The following is an 18,213-nucleotide window of genomic DNA, read 5'->3' on the forward strand; positions in this document are numbered from 1 at the left end:
TGTGACCACATACAAGAATGAAGTGCTTTTGTGGTCTTCAAAGATGTAAACACAGCGATTTCTATAATATATTTTAGACATCTGGTCAAAAGTAAAAAAATAAATTAAAAAAAAAGGTAAAAAAAAAATCCATGTATCCTTATTACTGCTATTGTCTGTGGTCATCCAGGCCAGGTTGCAGAAGTCACAGTTTAGTGAAGGAAAATGTTCACATTTGTAGCGGCTGCTTTGGTCATCTGGTCAAATGTCCTGTTTTAGACAGCAGAGTATTGAGGGATAACTTATCCGTAAACACTGCTACCACTCCATAGTCTGTGCTGTAGTTTAGTGTCTGCGGGGAGAAGGAATGTTTGGACACCTAATCCCTGTAGTATCACCACATTAGGCATAGATGCCAAGAGCTGGCGGACAGAAGCGTAGCCGTTCAGCACCACTGAGTCCAGGAGGAGCGGGCAGGACCTGCGTGCTTTACTCAAAGTGACGCCTGCAGGATATTGGACCATCAGATCCCGAAGTGCTTTCTTCAGCTTCATCAGGTCAGTGCTTGGTTCTGATTAATGGGTGGATGGATGGGTCATATTATATATATATATAAAAAATCTGGTTACTATTGTCCCACATTAAATGTACAGTATAACATGCACAACAACAGCATAATTGCAATTTTGTAATAAAAGTTATTGGTCTGGGAGATTAATGTAAAGATGGTTACCTTTTTAAGGGGACATTTCAATCTACATGTTTTCAGTGTGGCGATATGGGTCACGTGAGGAGTGACTGTCCCGATTACAAACACCTCCGTCAGAGAGGAGCGCCAGGTACAGCTGAACTTCATGTATTCAATATTTTATTTATTTATTTAATTAGAAAATGATTTATTCTGTTTGTTTATTTATTAATTTATTCAGCCTCTCTAGAGCATTTTCATAAGCCCAAATAGTTCATGAATATATTTAATAAAATAATTTAATATAATACATATTTATAATAAGTAAATACAAATAATTGTAAAAATAAAATAAAAAATCATAAATGGGTAAATAATAATCTTACAAAGATTATTTTACACCTTTTTCAATTATTTAAACTATATTTTATTTACAATATCATTATTAAATATAATTCAATTCAAGTATATTTAAAATGTGTGATGCACTAAAATACAGTAGTTTAGGTTAAAGTACAGTAGTTGCACTAAAATAAAAGTCGTTTTTAAAATTATATTTGTAAATATAAATGTAAAAACTATTTTTACTGTATTTTTATAAATAAATATCAATTTAATATATTCAATTTATTTATATTAATATTATATATTTCTAATTAATCAATATGTAATCTAATTATTTTTAACAATTACCTTTCACTATTAATAATTAACCACTATAGTTCATGAGTATATTAAATAAATATTTATAATAAATAATACAAAATATACAAAATTATTGGATAAATAGACATTTTTTTTTTTTTTTTATACATTTTGCCTAAGACATTTATATTGAGTTTTATGTTGCATCATCATTGTTGATTTTGTAACTCAGTCTTGACACGATCTGTGGCCTGTAGGGGGCAGCATATAAAAGAGTTTGACTGTGATTACTCTGGTTTATTTCCAGTCCCTCACATGGTCCGGGCCCTGGCGAGCTCTCAGTCCATCCCCATTCCTCAAGGTGCTTCAGGCCAGGAGCGGGTCGGGAGGAACAGGCAGTCCTCTGAATGTGTAAGAAAGTCAAGTCATCTTCATTTATATAACACTTTTAACAATATAGATCGTTTCAAAGCAGCTTTACAGTGATAATAGGAAATTAAAGTAACAGAGATTGTTTTGGCTTTATAGCAGCTCTAGAATAAAGTTATTGTCCAGCCAAAGTTCGTTTTGATTGATTCACTTCCGTCAACAAAACAATTTACTGGCAGCTGTGGCTGGGCGATATAGATAATTTTTTTGTCAATATTTGTATCCCTTAAAACCAGGGTTCGTACAAGGTGCTTAAAGTAGGCCTACTTGAATTAGACTTTTTGAAATGTAAGTCCTGGAAAACCATTGAAAACAGCCATATTTTTGAAGAGGTACTTGAAAAGTGCTTGAATTATTAAAAATAGGGATGCACCGATACCGAGCTCATGTAGCCTACTCGCACTTGTAAAAATGCTCCGATATTTTAAGATATTTTATTATCAATTTTTATATATTGATAATTCCACACCGTTCTGTGAAGGGAAATGTGAGCGGCCCTAACCGACCGCGAACGACATCCCCCTCCCCCAAAAAAGATGAGTACCGCGTATTGTTGTTCAATATAACCGGAACCGAGCCCCCATCCATCGTTTTTTTGCGCTCCATTTAAACCTTTTTCCACCCACAGTCTCTCAACAGCTCCCGCCCCGGTGGCTCTCATTTCTCAATCAGTCTCATTAATTAGTTGCCAAGACAATATCCCAAAACGCAACACACATTACAATATTTTTCACCAGCCGCCACTGCGCAATATAGTAACACAAAGTAACGAGCTGATAAGAGGAAAAAAACGTGCGGTGGATTGAGCGCGCAGCGGCACAGACGCGCGAGCTGGTCGAGCGCATCCCTTTAACCCTTTAAGGTACGCACCATGAAAAAAGCAAAGGAAAAAAATTTTCTTTGCATTTTTTATTCAATTATGATAACAATAACAACAATCAATTATTATTTTTTTTAATTAGACCCTACAGTATTTTAGATACAGTCCTCTACCAAAGAGGAAAAAAACGTGCGGTGGATTGAGCGCGCAGCGGCACAGACGCGCGAGCTGGTCGAGCGCATCCCTTTAACCCTTTAAGGTACGCACCATGAAAAAAGCAAAGGAAAAAAATTTTCTTTGCATTTTTTATTCAATTATGATAACAATAACAACAATCAATTATTATTTTTTTTAATTAGACCCTACAGTATTTTAGATACAGTCCTCTACCAAACGGTTGAGATGTCTGTTCATAATAAAAGAACAAAATTCAGAACAAGTCATATTAAGTGCAATTTCTTGACCAATAAAAAATCTGATGGCTGCTATTGATGGCTCCAAACATATCAAGTGTGTGTGTGTGTGTGTGTGTGTGTGTGTGTGTGTGTGTGTGTGTGTGTGTGTGTGTAAAACTTCACCCAAGATTTGATTAGTACAGAGCCCCCCTAGTCCCACTTTGTCAAAAAAAGATAGTATCTTGAGGCCACGAGATAGTATCTTAAGGCCACGAGTTACTATCTTGTGGCCACGAGTTACTATCTTGAGGCCACGAGATAGTATCCTGAGGCCACGAGTTACTATCCTGAGGCCACGAGTTACTATCTTGAGGCCACGAGTTACTATCTTGAGGCCACCAGATACTATCTTGAGGCCACGAGATACTATCTTGAGGCCACGAGTTACTATCTAGAGGCCACGAGTTACTATCTAGAGGCCACGAGTTACTATCTTGAGGCCACGAGTTACTATCTTGAGGCCACGAGTTACTATCCTGAGGCCACGAGATAGTATCCTGAGGCCACGAGTTACTATCTTGAGGCCACGAGTTACTATCTTGAGGCCACGAGTTAATATCTTGAGGCCACGAGATACTATCTTGAGGCCACGAGTGACTATCTTGAGGCCACGAGTTAGTATCTTGAGGCCACGAGTTACTATCTTGAGGCCACGAGTTAGTATCTTGAGGCCACGAGTTAGTATCCTGAGGCCACGAGTTACTATCTTGAGGCCACAAGATACTATCTTGAGGCCACGAGATACTATCTTGAGGCCACGAGATACTATCTTGAGGCCACGAGTTACTATCTTGAGGCCACGAGTTACTATCCTGAGGCCACGAGATAGTATCCTGAGGCCACGAGTTACTATCTTGAGGCCACGAGATACTATCTTGAGGCCACGAGATAGTATCCTGAGGCCACGAGATACTATCTTGAGGCCACGAGATACTATCTTGAGGCCACGAGTTACTATCTTGAGGCCACGAGTTACTATCTTGAGGCCACGAGTTACTATCTTGAGGCCACGAGATAGTATCCTGAGGCCACGAGATAGTATCCTGAGGCCACGAGATACTATCTTGAGGCCACGAGATACTATCTTGAGGCCACGAGATACTATCCTGAGGCCACGAGTTACTATCCTGAGGCCACGAGATAGTATCCTGAGGCCACGAGTTACTATCTTGAGGCCACGAGATACTATCTTGAGGCCACGAGATAGTATCCTGAGGCCACGAGTTACTATCTTGAGGCCACAAATTACTATCTTGAGGCCACGAGATACTATCTTGAGGCCACGAGTTACTATCTTGAGGCCACGAGTTAGTATCCTGAGGCCACGAGTTACTATCTTGAGGCCACGAGATACTATCTTGAGGCCACGAGTTACTATCTTGAGGCCACGAGTTACTATCTTGAGGCCACGAGTTACTATCTTGTGGCCACGAGTTACTATTTGAGGCCACGAGTTACTATCTTGAGGCCACGAGTTACTATCTTGAGGCCACGAGGCCACGAGTTACTATCTTGAGGCCACAAGTTACTATCTTGAGGCCACAAATTACTATCTTGAGGCCACGAGATACTATCTTGAGGCCACGAGTTACTATCTTGAGGCCACGAGTTAGTATCCTGAGGCCACGAGTTACTATCTTGAGGCCACGAGATACTATCTTGAGGCCACAAGATACTATCTTGAGGCCACGAGTTACTATCTAGAGGCCACGAGTTACTATCTAGAGGCCACGAGTTACTATCTTGAGGCCACGAGTTACTATCTTGAGGCCACGAGTTACTATCTTGAGGCCACGAGTTACTATCTTGAGGCCACGAGTTACTATCTTGAGGCCACGGGGCCACGAGTTACTATCTTGAGGCCACGAGTTACTATCTTGAGGCCACGGGGCCACGAGTTACTATCTTGAGGCCACGAATTACTATCTTGAGGCCACGAGATACTATCTCGAGGCCACGAGTTACTATCTCGAGGCCACGAGTTAGTATCCTGAGGCCACGAGTTACTATCTTGAGGCCACGAGATACAATCTTGAGGCCACGAGATACTATCTTGAGGCCACGAGTTACTATCTAGAGGCCACGAGTTACTATCTTGAGGCCACGAGTTACTATCTTGAGGCCACGAGTTACTATCCTGAGGCCACGAGATAGTATCCTGAGGCCACGAGTTACTATCTTGAGGCCACGAGATACTATCTTGAGGCCACGAGTTACTATCCTGAGGCCACGAGATAGTATCCTGAGGCCACGAGTTACTATCTTGAGGCCACGAGATACTATCTTGAGGCCACGAGTTACTATCTCGAGGCCACGAGTTAGTATCCTGAGGCCACGAGTTACTATCTTGAGGCCACGAGATACAATCTTGAGGCCACGAGATACTATCTTGAGGCCACGAGTTACTATCTAGAGGCCACGAGTTACTATCTTGAGGCCACGAGTTACTATCTTGAGGCCACGAGTTACTATCCTGAGGCCACGAGATAGTATCCTGAGGCCACGAGTTACTATCTTGAGGCCACGAGATACTATCTTGAGGCCACGAGTTACTATCCTGAGGCCACGAGATAGTATCCTGAGGCCACGAGTTACTATCTTGAGGCCACGAGATACTATCTTGAGGCCACGAGTTACTATCTTGAGGCCACGAGATAGTATCCTGAGGCTACGAGATACTATCTTGAGACCACGAGTTACTATCTTGAGGCCACGAGTTACTATCTTGAGGCCACGAGATACTATCCTGAGGCCACGAGTTACTATTTTGAGGCCACGAGATACTATCTTGAGGCCACGAGTTACTATCTTGAGGCCACGAGTTACTATCTTGAGGCCACGAGTTACTATCTTGAGGCCACGAGATAGTATCCTGAGGCCACGAGATAGTATCCTGAGGCCACGAGATACTATCTTGAGGCCACGAGATACTATCTTGAGGCCACGAGATACTATCTTGAGGCCACGAGATACTATCTTGAGGCCACGAGATACTATCCTGAGGCCACGAGTTACTATCCTGAGGCCACGAGATAGTATCCTGAGGCCACGAGTTACTATCTTGAGGCCACAAGATACTATCTTGAGACCACGAGTTACTATCTTGAGGCCACGAGATAGTATCCTGAGGCCACGAGTTACTATCTTGAGGCCACGAGATACTATCTTGAGGCCACGAGTTACTATCTTGAGGCCACGAGTTACTATCTTGAGGCCACGAGTTACTATCTTGAGGCCACAAGATACTATCTTGAGGCCACGAGTTAGTATCCTGAGGCCACGAGTTACTATCTTGAGGCCACGAGTTACTATCTTGAGGCCACGAGTTAGTATCCTGAGGCTACGAGATACTATCTTGAGGCCACGAGTTACTATCTTGAGGCCACGAGTTACTATCTTGAGGCCACGAGTTACTATCTTGAGGCCACGAGATACTATCCTGAGGCCACGAGTTACTATCTTGAGGCCACGAGATACTATCTTGAGGCCACGAGTTACTATCTTGAGGCCACGAGTTACTATCTTGAGGCCACGAGTTACTATCTTGTGGCCACGAGTTACTATCTTGAGGCCACGAGTTACTATCTTGAGGCCACGAGATAGTATCCTGAGGCCACGAGATAGTATCCTGAGGCCACGAGATACTATCTTGAGGCCACGAGATACTATCTTGAGGCCACGAGATACTATCCTGAGGCCACGAGTTACTATCCTGAGGCCACGAGATAGTATCCTGAGGCCACGAGTTACTATCTTGAGGCCACGAGATACTATCTTGAGACCACGAGTTACTATCTTGAGGCCACGAGATAGTATCCTGAGGCCACGAGTTACTATCTTGAGGCCACGGGATACTATCTTGAGGCCACGAGTTACTATCTTGAGGCCACGAGTTACTATCTTGAGGCCACGAGTTACTATCTTGAGGCCACGAGATACTATCTTGAGGCCACGAGTTACTATTTTGAGGCCACGAGTTAGTATCCTGAGGCCACGAGATACTATCTTGAGGCCACGAGTTACTATCTTGAGGCCACGAGATAGTATCCTGAGGCCACGAGATACTATCTTGAGGCCACGAGATACTATCTTGAGGCCACGAGTTACTATTTTGAGGCCACGAGTTACTATCTTGAGGCCACGAGTTACTATCTTGAGGCCACGAGTTACTATCTTGAGGCCACGAGTTACTGTCTTGAGACCACAAGATAGTTATAATTTTTTTTTTGACAAAGTGGGACTAGGGGGGCTCCGTAATAAATGCCATTATTTTATATGAAAAAGTTAATAATTGTATTTTATTTAGAAAATATTTTAGTCTGTCTTGTATATTTGGGCTTCTTCGTGCAAAAATGCACGAAAACGTTTAAGTTTTGAATTTTTTTGCTTCATCGGAGGGGGATGAAACTTGGTGACTTTTGTTATATTACCTATGTGAACACACAAAAAAATCAAGGAGATGATTCAGATATGTTAAAGGGTCGTAAAAAAAAAAAAGTCACACTTAGCTTCCTTCGTGCAAAAATGACCGACCAAAGGAAATGAATGGGAAATACGAAAAAATAGGTAAACTCAGAGAAACTTTTGGTGGTACAAACTACAAATCAGCCACTGTGCAGAAAAAAAGTGCACAGCAATGAAAGAGTGACACTCTAAAACATCAAGAGTGCAGATATGACACCCCCCCCCCCCCCCCCCCACACACACACACACACACAACAAATTTTGCTCCAAACTATATAAAATCTATATAATCATAACTCCAAAACTGTAGCAAGGAGAGTCAAAAGGTAGGTATCGTTTGAAAGAACTCTTTTTAAATTTTTTGAAAATATAAATTAGATTACATTTGGACATTGTCCTGCCAAGAAACTGCTGATAAAAGACAAAATATATATATAATTTTTATTATGATTTTGCATATCTTTCTTATTTGTCATGGAATAACTCAGGAAGGAAATAAAATTGGAGGAAAATTCTTTTTTCACTGTAAAGTTCAGACTCTAAGCTTTCAAATGACATCAACTTTGTGTTAATCAAGGCAAAGAAATAAAAAAATATGGTAATGAATATTTTCGCAGCTAGGTGGCGCCTGCTGGCGGTACACTCAGTTTTAGAGGGATTACTCATCACTCGATAGGAGTTAATACATGTGATTAGATGCATTAAAAAGCTGAGATCCTAAGCTTTAAAATGATATATATTTTGTGTTGTTCCATTCAGTGGTTGCTTAGTAATTTGAATCTGAATGGGAATCAAAAAAAATAAAATAAAATAAATAAATAAATAAAAAAGCTATAGGCAGCCTATAGGCGGTTATAGGACATTACACACATTTATATATTTTTAAAGCCACTAGATGGCGCTCTTCTCACTTGAATTTTTAATTTTTTTTAGGCCTGCACTCTATTTTGATGTGAAATGTTGCATTTATTGAAACAAAAAATGAAAAAAAAATAAAAATATATATATTAATTCTAATGGAAAAAATAGCTCATAAAAATTATATAATTAATGCAAAGTATCATAAAAATCTTTAAGAATTCTAAATAATAATAAAAAAATATTATTGAACAAAAATATATTTCATTGGTTTTCCTGGGGGAAAAAAAAGGTTAAATTTTAAGGCTTCGTACGTTTTTGCACGAAAGCAAGCCAAGTGTAACACATTAATGAAGAAGCCCAGAGGGTTAAAGGGGCAGCAGTGTAAACAGTGCAGTCTTAAACCTGCTGCTGTGTTTTAATGTTAATCAAACAAAGGACAAAGAAATTACTCACTGCTCTTGACTAAATAGGCTACCCTTTTCATATTTACAAAAAGACCCATCTATATTTAATTTATACTTGAATATGCAATTTTTTCACATTCGATTACGTTATTCAAATATCTGTAGGCCTACCTGTTAGATCTACATGAAAAACTCTAAAAACACTGTTTATTTCATTTTTAGCCTTTCTCTGTTCAATTGTATTTATTTGTCCTATTTCTAAATTGATTATTTGTTCTTATTTTGTTACTGACTGCTTGCTTATCTTTAATAATATTTTTTTAATTCACATTAATTAAGCTGGTAGTTTTTGTAGTATCAAAATTGGAATAAAGAATTGATATTTCACTAGTGTCTAAACATTTGTACCACTGACCCAGTCCTCAGCACTGAGCCCTGCTGGAGCTGCTCTAAATATGTGCTGTGCTGTTAAATGAAAGATAAAATATGATAGCAATAGAATGAACAGTGCCAGTAACAGAAGCTCATACAATGCATTTTAGCAGGCTTAATTAAGCATGAAAATAACTTAAGGAAATATATATTTGATGAACAAATTAAGCCAACTAATATGATTTATATTCTTTTGGTTTATCTACTAATAGGCTACATTTAAAAATTACAAATGCAGTGAAAATTCAGGGATCAGTTACGGTATCGGCGAGTACCAAAAATGAAAGTATCGGTATCGGACTCAATCTGCAAAAAGTGGTATCGGTGCATCCCTAATTAAAAATATAAATATATATTTTTGTTGTTGAAAAAATACTATTGTTTCATGCAAAATTAACGCTGCAGCCCCTCTGAGATATAGAGCTATTTCGCATGGCTATGAGCATGATATTAAGTATATAATACAACTTTCATTCTTCAGGTCAATCATATATTCATGGGGGAAAAAATCTGTTTCAATATCCTTTCAATGGTTAAAGTCCCTGTAAGTCAAAATTAAGTATGTGTTCTGAGTTTGTCACACCACAGAAAAATGTGTTATTAGCCACCCAGCCAAATTTGAATGATAAAAAAAAAGCTGGCAAGTACATAAAATAAGCTATCAAAATCTCGAAAAAATGAGCAGTAGTCTCTGCTCTCAAACGCTGGGGGCGTGTCCGCTGGCTATGCTGAAACCACGCCCACTCGCAGGAAAGCTGCCGTCGCCACACTCAACTGTCACCGCTACGGCCGGTGTGGTAAACAAATGAGTCCTACTCATAGACAGTATATAAACTGGACACAGCGACCCCATTGGATTCAACGGAGACAAGTGAAGTCAATTAGGAGCAACTTTTGCTAAGTATTCTGATTAATTACTTTGTCATTTTGCCTCCACGTCCCCCCGATTGCGCGCGAGCTTCTCCTCCTGTCCATACGGTAATGTCTCTACTGTACGACAGAGAGTCGCGTGGTTATGACGCAATCGTTAGCCTATTTTTACAAAAACTGCATCTACGGGCCATAACATAAGATACAAGGTAATGGAGCCTTTTATACATTTTCGTGTTTCTTTAGAAATAAATAATGGACAAATGGAGTCTTTAAACGCCTCAGATGTAAAGTTATTCGCTGTCAAAGTGACGCCAAAATGAATGGGAGTCAATGGGATGCTAACAGCAGGTGAGGGTCCGCTAGCCAATGGCGGCGCCCGGGGAAACTTCAAAATAGTATGAAACCCTGCCCCCCTGGTCCTACTGAAGAGATGAGTCCGAGCTTAGGACCCAAGCAATCCGATTGGTTCAAAGCACGTTTTATGGGTAATCGGTTTAGTGCCTGGTTACAAATCATACAAAATCACTTTATTACAGAAGACGTTTGTACTACGTTATAACGAGTTATTAATGTATTTTAACTTATACGTTTCATATACTAGTATTTAACCGAAGCTATAGATTGTGAAATTAAACATTTCTCGTTGGTAGTGTGTTTTTCAGTTAGCTTAAATAGTAGCATAGCATACAGCTAATGTTATCCGATGATCGTGCTAGCTGAGCTTTACCTGAGCTTACACTGCCCTGATACTGCCTTACCGTATTCACAGCAATTCGTAATGCAATTATAATTGTCATTATTTTTTAACGTAATTATCAGCACAATATGTTACAAGTACACTTTTTATTAAATGAAAAAAACATAAAATAATTTGTATTTGTGTATATTACTATTTTTCTTATTAATAGTTTAAACAGCTCACGTTAGCTACAAGTTATCGCAAGAACAGATTTAGATCAGGCATACTAATGGGGTCCTAAGCTCGGACTCATCTCTTCAATAGGACTCATTTGTTCACCACACCGGAATGGATGCTCCTAGCAGCTTAATTGGCCGAGGCGGGTCGGTTCGACCCCATTCACCAGTAACAGCGGATTATCAGTGAATCCCAGTTGTCTCCGACGAACGTTTATAAAACTATCCCGTGTAAAATTATCACTACAGAGGCGGGTTTTGGCGGTGATCCTCAGCTCTCCATCAAGGTGGCTCTTCACAAAATTAATCCACCTCTTCTTAATGTGATAGTTTTTTGGAAATTTAAATAAGGACACCGATCTGTTTTGTACGTGATCGCATCCTGGTAGTACGCATTTCCGTGACGAAGGCATAGCTAGCTAGCAAACTGTAGGCTGTAGTAACTATAGCCCCTTTCACACATAGATTCCGGAAAATACACGGATAAAGTGACCCGGGATTTGATTTAACCCGGGTTCGTTTAATTTTGGTTCATTCACACTGCCAGTGATTTTCCGGAATCAGAGAGTGCGTTCACACACAACCCGTAAAAATCCCGTAAAAACACGTAACATCGATGTAACTTGTAATGTCTCAGCAGCGTCTTAAGTTTGCTTATGAGCTGCGATTTCTCTCTCGAGAAACCACGCTTGTGCATTTTTTCTCTGATTCGATCACAAACTTGCGCATTACGTGCCGTTTCACAGCTGGCGAACAATCCCGCGCTTCAGCGTCATCACTACGACACGCCATTATTACGGCTTTTGTTCACACAGCGCGCGTTCCGGCGCGATCCCGGCATCGATCCCGGCATCAGTCTTGTGTCGTGCTTGCATTCACACAGAAGGCGTTCTGGCAATTTGCCGGCAATTTCCCGGGTTCAAAGCGCTGTGTGAAAGGGGCTTAATAGTACTGACAGTAACTCGCGATTGAGCGGCAAACTGATGTGAATGTGCTCTATTTATATTGTTAGGGGAGGGGCCAGCCTCAGTGGCTCCAGTGTGTCATCAAGTAGGGGCGTGTCCAGGAGCTCAGGTCCAGTCCAGGAGCTCAGGTCCAGTCCCAGATACCATAAATTTGAGTAAAAATAAAAAAAATAAAAAAAATAAAGATATCGTTTGATTAAGCGCTGATTGAAGTCCTTGAAATCCCCAAAAAAGTAGTGCTTGTAAAGTCCTTGAAAGTCCTGGAATTTCATTTGACAGAATCTATATGAACCCTGTTAAAACTCATCTTTGATCTCCAAAATGAGATATTTAAAAGTTTTTTTTCCTTGAAAAAAAAACGTCATTCTTTAAAATATCTTGAATGTAACTCAACACCCTTTCCTTGTTTAGTATACGCAGTTCTATGAATATGCAAATTAGCCCCGCCTCCAATCACTCACTCAGCTCAGATATCCACTCGTTGACGATCACACGTTGATCAGATTGGTTACAAGGTAGTTTGTGACGTCAGAAACACCAGCGATTTTTTGAGACTGTCTTTGGTTCACTGCAGTTTTAAGGAGAACATACTCAGCAGCAATGGTGTTGACTTATGAATTTGCACATGGTTTGTCTTAAAGCATATTTAAAACACTACAGAGACATATAAACAACATTAAAAGCTTGATTTTCAGCACAGGGTGACTTTAACCATAGCCTTTTAGCAAAAGTCAGTGTTTCTCAGTATTTCATTGTGTTCTCTGTAATTAATTTCTTTCGTCAGTCGATTGAACCTTAACATTGTAGGGGAATTGTAGTTAGACCACATAAAGAGACCAATATGCTCAATGAAGGCCATTCAAGTTCAGTCAGTTGACAGAGTTCACTGAAGTACTAGTCATGTGGATAATCAGTTGATGTCATTTCTACTGCTTCTGATAGGTTAACAGTTCAGTTAACTTTTAGCAACATCCAAACATGGTATTCTGTTGTTTACTCAAATTAGGTTATATAAGGACACAGTCTTTGACACACCTATATACGTAAGAAACTCTGGTAAGAGTCACAGATTAGTCAGATCAGAATGACTCTTCGAAGGCGAAGGTTGAGTTTTTATCAGGAATTCACTGGAACACAAGAGCACAGAGCACTGAAAAAAACTTCTACACACGATTCACAGTCATATTTTAATATATAGTGATCAATGGTGCTTTAAACCCTAAAAAGAATAACACATGCTAAGTATGCATATGCATTAGTGGAATAAGTGGATACATGTAGTGTGTTAATGACCTTAATGAACATAGACACAGTTGTCTTTACAAGCTATCATGAAAACAGCAGAATAGAGTGAATAGGAATAAAGTTCAAACTGACAATTCTGTTTCTACAAAATATCTCTAGACTCTTGAGTCTTGAATAATTTGGTTGTATGAGTAAATTAATTAATTACAAAACAAGTTAATATTCTCTGGAAGGGGGGCTAAATGAGTAAACACTGATATGGGTCAGAAACAGAAATATCAGAATAGAGACACTGGTTTTAAGAAAACTATAATTTTCCTATAAGTTTGTATTTAGTTGTATGTATACTACATTATTTATTTATAATTATAATTACTTAAAGGTATAGCGGAGGATTTTCTTTTTCCGGGTGGATCATCAAGACTATTGGTCCTCCTAAGTGTCAATCATTCTGGTGATATGTTTATGTAAGGCCGTCGTACGTGCTCGTGCACACGATTCACACGATGGCGTGCACTCAAAACACAGGTTGGGCTTCTCACTGATGCCTCAGTTGTGAAGTTTCTACTTGACAGGCAAAGTTTGGCATGCTATTTGGAGAAATCCATTTAAAATCACTGCTAGTTAAAATCACTAAAGTTAATGTAAGCTATGATTAGCTTGTGCATGCTCTCTCGTGCACACGTTTAATAGGCGTTCCCTCTCGGGAGCAGGTAGAGTGTTGCGCATGTGCAATTTTTCAAAAAGTGGAGAGGGGGCGGTTCTTTTCTAAAATTCGGGAAAATCCTCCGCTATACCTTTAATATAATTATTCTTAGAAATTACTTTTCACTAAAAAAATTTTTTTAGAATTGTTACGTCCCTCGTCAATTAGATGTTATTTGTCTAGGAATATTATTAGACATAACAAAAGTTTTGCATGTGTGATATTATCAGTTGAGATTGTCCTGGCTCTTAGCGCGAGCTCGTGAGGCTCCGCCCCCTGGGCCGGCAGCAGCAGTTAATTTGCATTTAAAGGGATACACACTAAAACGGTGCGTTTTTCTGAGCCCTAAAAAATGACAATTGAAACATGCTGTAAAAAAATTTCGGTTGGGTATTTTGAGCTAAAACTTAACATACACATTCTGGGGACATCAGAGACTTATTTTACATCTTGTGAAAACGGGCATAATAGGTGCCCTTTAATTCTTCAACTGCAATAAAGTGAAGTAGTAATAAAGTAATAAAGTAATGAGTATTTACAACATGTACAACGTAACAAAGACGAGCAAAACACAATGACAATCTGGTGAAGAGGAAGAAGCAAGAGAGTGGTGCTTAAATCAAAAACTGAATATAACAAGAAAACACTCTAACTAAAGTTATAGAACTAAACTAACAACAAAAAATTTTGAAAAATGTACTCGGTTACTAACGTAACCTCGGTTCCCTGAGAGTAGGGAACGAGTATTGCGTAGCTATACGCAGTGGGGAAACTACTTTCCTCAAGAATATTGAAAACGCAGTGCAGCTGCAAAGCAAGTACCATAAGAGCAGCTAGCTCACTGATTGGCTGTGCTACAGCAACTGCACATCCTATGGCGAAGCGGGTCTGATGCGTGAACCAATGAGGTCCAATGCATCAGAGCCCGCCAGAATGGGCGTGGCTTATAGCTATAAAAGCCAATCTTTTCGCCATAAAATCAGTTTAAATCGACTGAAGCAAATGCCTGACAGACTGCAATAGTGCAGTGCAACGTGATAATCTACGCTCTGAAAGGTGTTGAGAGCACTTTAGGTACATAGCCGTGTCTCGGCTTGAGAGTGACTCTGAAGTAACCAATCCCAAACTCCAGGCAGGTAGGGCTCATGTAGAGCCCCTGCAAATCGCCTACTCGCTTGACTGATGCCTAGGCCAACAGAAGGGTGGTTTTCAGCGAAAGAGGCTTTAGGTCAGCCGACTGAAGTGGCTTGAATGGAGGACCCTTCAGGGCTCCAAGGACCTTCGAGAGGTCCCAAGCTGGCACAGAAGGGGCACGAGGGGGGTTCATCCTCCTAGCCCCTTTGAGAAAGCGAACAACGAGGTTACTTTTCCCTAGCAATTGGCCAGCCACGGGGTCGTGGTAGGCTGTAAAAGCCGCCACGTACACTTTGAGCGTGGAGGGGGAACGTTCCGCGTCCAACAGCTCTCGGAGGAAAGACAGTACGACTGGTACTTCACATGAATGGGGTTCAAGGTTCTTAGCTGCACACCAGCTGGAGAACACTGACCATTTCAGGGCGTAGTGGCCTCAGTAATAGTATCTAGGACTCTGGGAGGTCCCCGGATACCCGTTGAGGGGCCACACATGGAGGGCCCACAGGTCTGGACGAGGGTGCCAAATCGCCCCATTCGCCTGCATGAAGAGGTCCCTCCCAATCAGTACAGGCCATGGGGCTGAGTCCACCATATGTGCCAGCTCTGGGAACCAGACCTGGCTCTTCCAGAGGGGGGCTACCAGAAGGACCGAGCATCTGCTCGTTCTGATCTGCTCGATGACCTGTGGTAACATTGAGACCGGAGGAAACGCATAAAGCGGGAGCCTGGGCCAAGCATGAGCCAGCGCATCCCTGTACTTTGAGAAGAACGTTGGGCAGTGAGTGGTGTTCTCTGAGGCGAAGAGGTTGACCTCCACCCTCCCGAACACACTCCAGATCAGACAGACTGTCTGAGGGGTTGAGAGACCATTCCCCGGGGGGAGTGTTGTCTCTGGATAGCATGTCTGCCCCAAAATTTTGGATGCCGGACTGGTACCAGTTCGGAGCCTTACAAGGAGCCAGGGCTCTTATGCAGCCGTGGTTCACCTTGATGAGCAGGCGCCCTGAGCACCATGCATGGGCTGGGACACGGCGCTTGAGCCAATGTTGTAATGGACGCAAAAGTAGCAAGCCCAATTGGAAAACTGATGATGCTGCAGCCATGAGGCCCAAGGTTCTCTGAAATTTCCAGAGGGGCGAGTGAACACCCACCCTGAAAGATGCTACCAGCTGCTGGATAGAGAGCACGCGCTCGGTCGTGAGCCAGGCTCTCATCCGCGTTGAGTTGTGTGCTTGAAACATACTCTTTTTGTGCTTTATTTGGGTCGCTGTAAAAATAGTTTTTGTTTGCAAAACAAGTGAAATGAGTTTGCTGTCTGTTTGTGGTGGTGTTGGTGAGCTCAGGTTAGTCTCACAGGTGTATTTGGTGCATGGCTGACTCCACATCTGTTAGACTGAGCACTGGAAACTAGTTAAAAACTAATCCCTGGACCCTGTAACACTTTGAAACCACAGTCTAATGAAACCTTGGTTTTCCTTACATTCAAAGCACATTTAATGGCATAATGATGTCTATTACTCACAAACAGGCCAAGCTTTTACTAGTTTAAGACTAGTTTCAATAAAGAAGGTGGCAATGAAAGCTTGTGGTTTCATAGTGGTTGAGTGACAGTTTAACGATTCTGAGTTCTTCTGTTGTTTATTTTCATCTCTGTTATTACTGAGCCATTTGCTCATGGTTCTCTCTCTCCATCTCAGATCCTAATTTCCCATCTCAGTTTGGGGGTGAGTCCAGGCTCTCAATCCTGGGAGCACGGCGATGCTGCTCCATATTCCCTGTCTCCATCCTTCATGCCCTACCGTCTGCCGCCCTACATGCAGCAGCCCAACAAACCCTTCATCTCACAAGGTACCTGTTCTCTTCTGTTTGTGGGACATGTTAGGATAAAACATTCAAACTTTATGCATGTGTATGTCCATCAATTTCTGTCAACATGAAACATGTTTGCATATATTTTTTTTAATTTTTGCTTTAGCTAGGCAAATTAAACATAGTGATCCAATAAGTCAATTATGTTGTGCCAAAGACCTTTCCTATAGCAAACCAAGAAAGACAAATAAAGAGAGCAAAAAAAACAAAAACAAAAACAAAAAATCAAGAAAACGCAAACCAACATGATGTGTTGCCTTTTTATTATGTTTAATTATTTTAGAGGAGTCCTGCATAATTGTCTTAATGTCACAATATAAAATAATTTAAAATAAAATCTTTTGATGCAAGATTACGAGGGACATGAGTAAAAAAAAGATGTGCACGGATAAATACAGCAATCTTCCATAAAGAAATAAGAATTGTCAATTTTGATTTCATGGTGACTATAATGTTGGTAAAAGTTGGCTTCATTCTCTTTATGTAGAATAGTATTTCATTTACTTATTTTTGATTATGACCTGGATATGTTTTCAGGACATTGCTGTTTATGTTATTTGTACTGTTGTAATTATTTGATGTGTACAACAGATGTTATCCATAGACATGAAGTTAACTCTGAATATTCATTCTTCTTGATAGTTTTTACACTGAGAAATCAGGAAAAGTGTCCGCTCATAACCGCACATTTCTTCTCCTCTTGCAGGTTCAGTGGTGGCAAATCAACATTACCCGCTTATTCAACACGGCCGACACGGCAATCTCAACTACATTCAGCAGAAGAAATGAAGAAATGACACTTTACTTTGTAAACCAATGCCCAAGGTCCTTATAGAAAAAAAAGATTAACTTTGTATCATTTGGAAACTTTTTTAAATGGATTTTATCATTTTTGTACAGTTTTTATGTTTTATTTTCCTTTTATTTCTGTGTTTCATCACATTGATTTGTTATACAAAATGTCAAATATTTTAATACCCCTATTTTTGGAGGGGTCCAAAAAAGTGTTTTTATTTTATGTGTAAAATAAGGATTTAAAATGTATTTACTTTATTTTTATTAGCCGTATTCCTATTTTGCTTGCATAAGGACAAAGGCTTTAGATAGGAAAATCAAACATAACGACCCAATAAGACAATTATGTAGTGCCAAAATCTTCCCTATAGCAAACCAAGAAAACAGACAAAAAAGAGCAGAAAAAAAGAAAGAAAGAAAGAATTTTAATGCTTCAAAATGTATAAAATGATATTGCATGACTATGCAACAATCTGACCTGAAAACCTTGCTATAATTTTACTGTCACCGTTACACACCTTTCCAGACCTTTTG

General features: G+C 40.3%; 1 protein-coding gene across 1 annotated transcript; it reads left to right on the forward strand.

The window, feature by feature from the left end:
- Positions 1–754: 754 nt before the first annotated feature.
- On the forward strand, positions 755–18,056 carry LOC311302151 (uncharacterized protein). The gene is made up of 4 exons (XM_084427791.1): positions 755–818; positions 1,620–1,723; positions 16,713–16,863; positions 17,591–18,056. The coding sequence occupies exons 1-4, from the start codon at positions 758–760 to the stop codon at positions 17,671–17,673; spliced, it is 399 nt and encodes a 132-aa protein (XP_084283917.1). The 5' UTR covers positions 755–757; the 3' UTR covers positions 17,674–18,056.
- The last annotated feature ends 157 nt before the right edge of the window (positions 18,057–18,213 follow it).

Source organism: Rutilus rutilus (genome assembly GCF_951802725.1).
Source record: "Rutilus rutilus genome assembly, chromosome: 13".
In the NCBI taxonomy this organism is placed as follows: Eukaryota; Metazoa; Chordata; class Actinopteri; order Cypriniformes; family Leuciscidae; genus Rutilus; species Rutilus rutilus.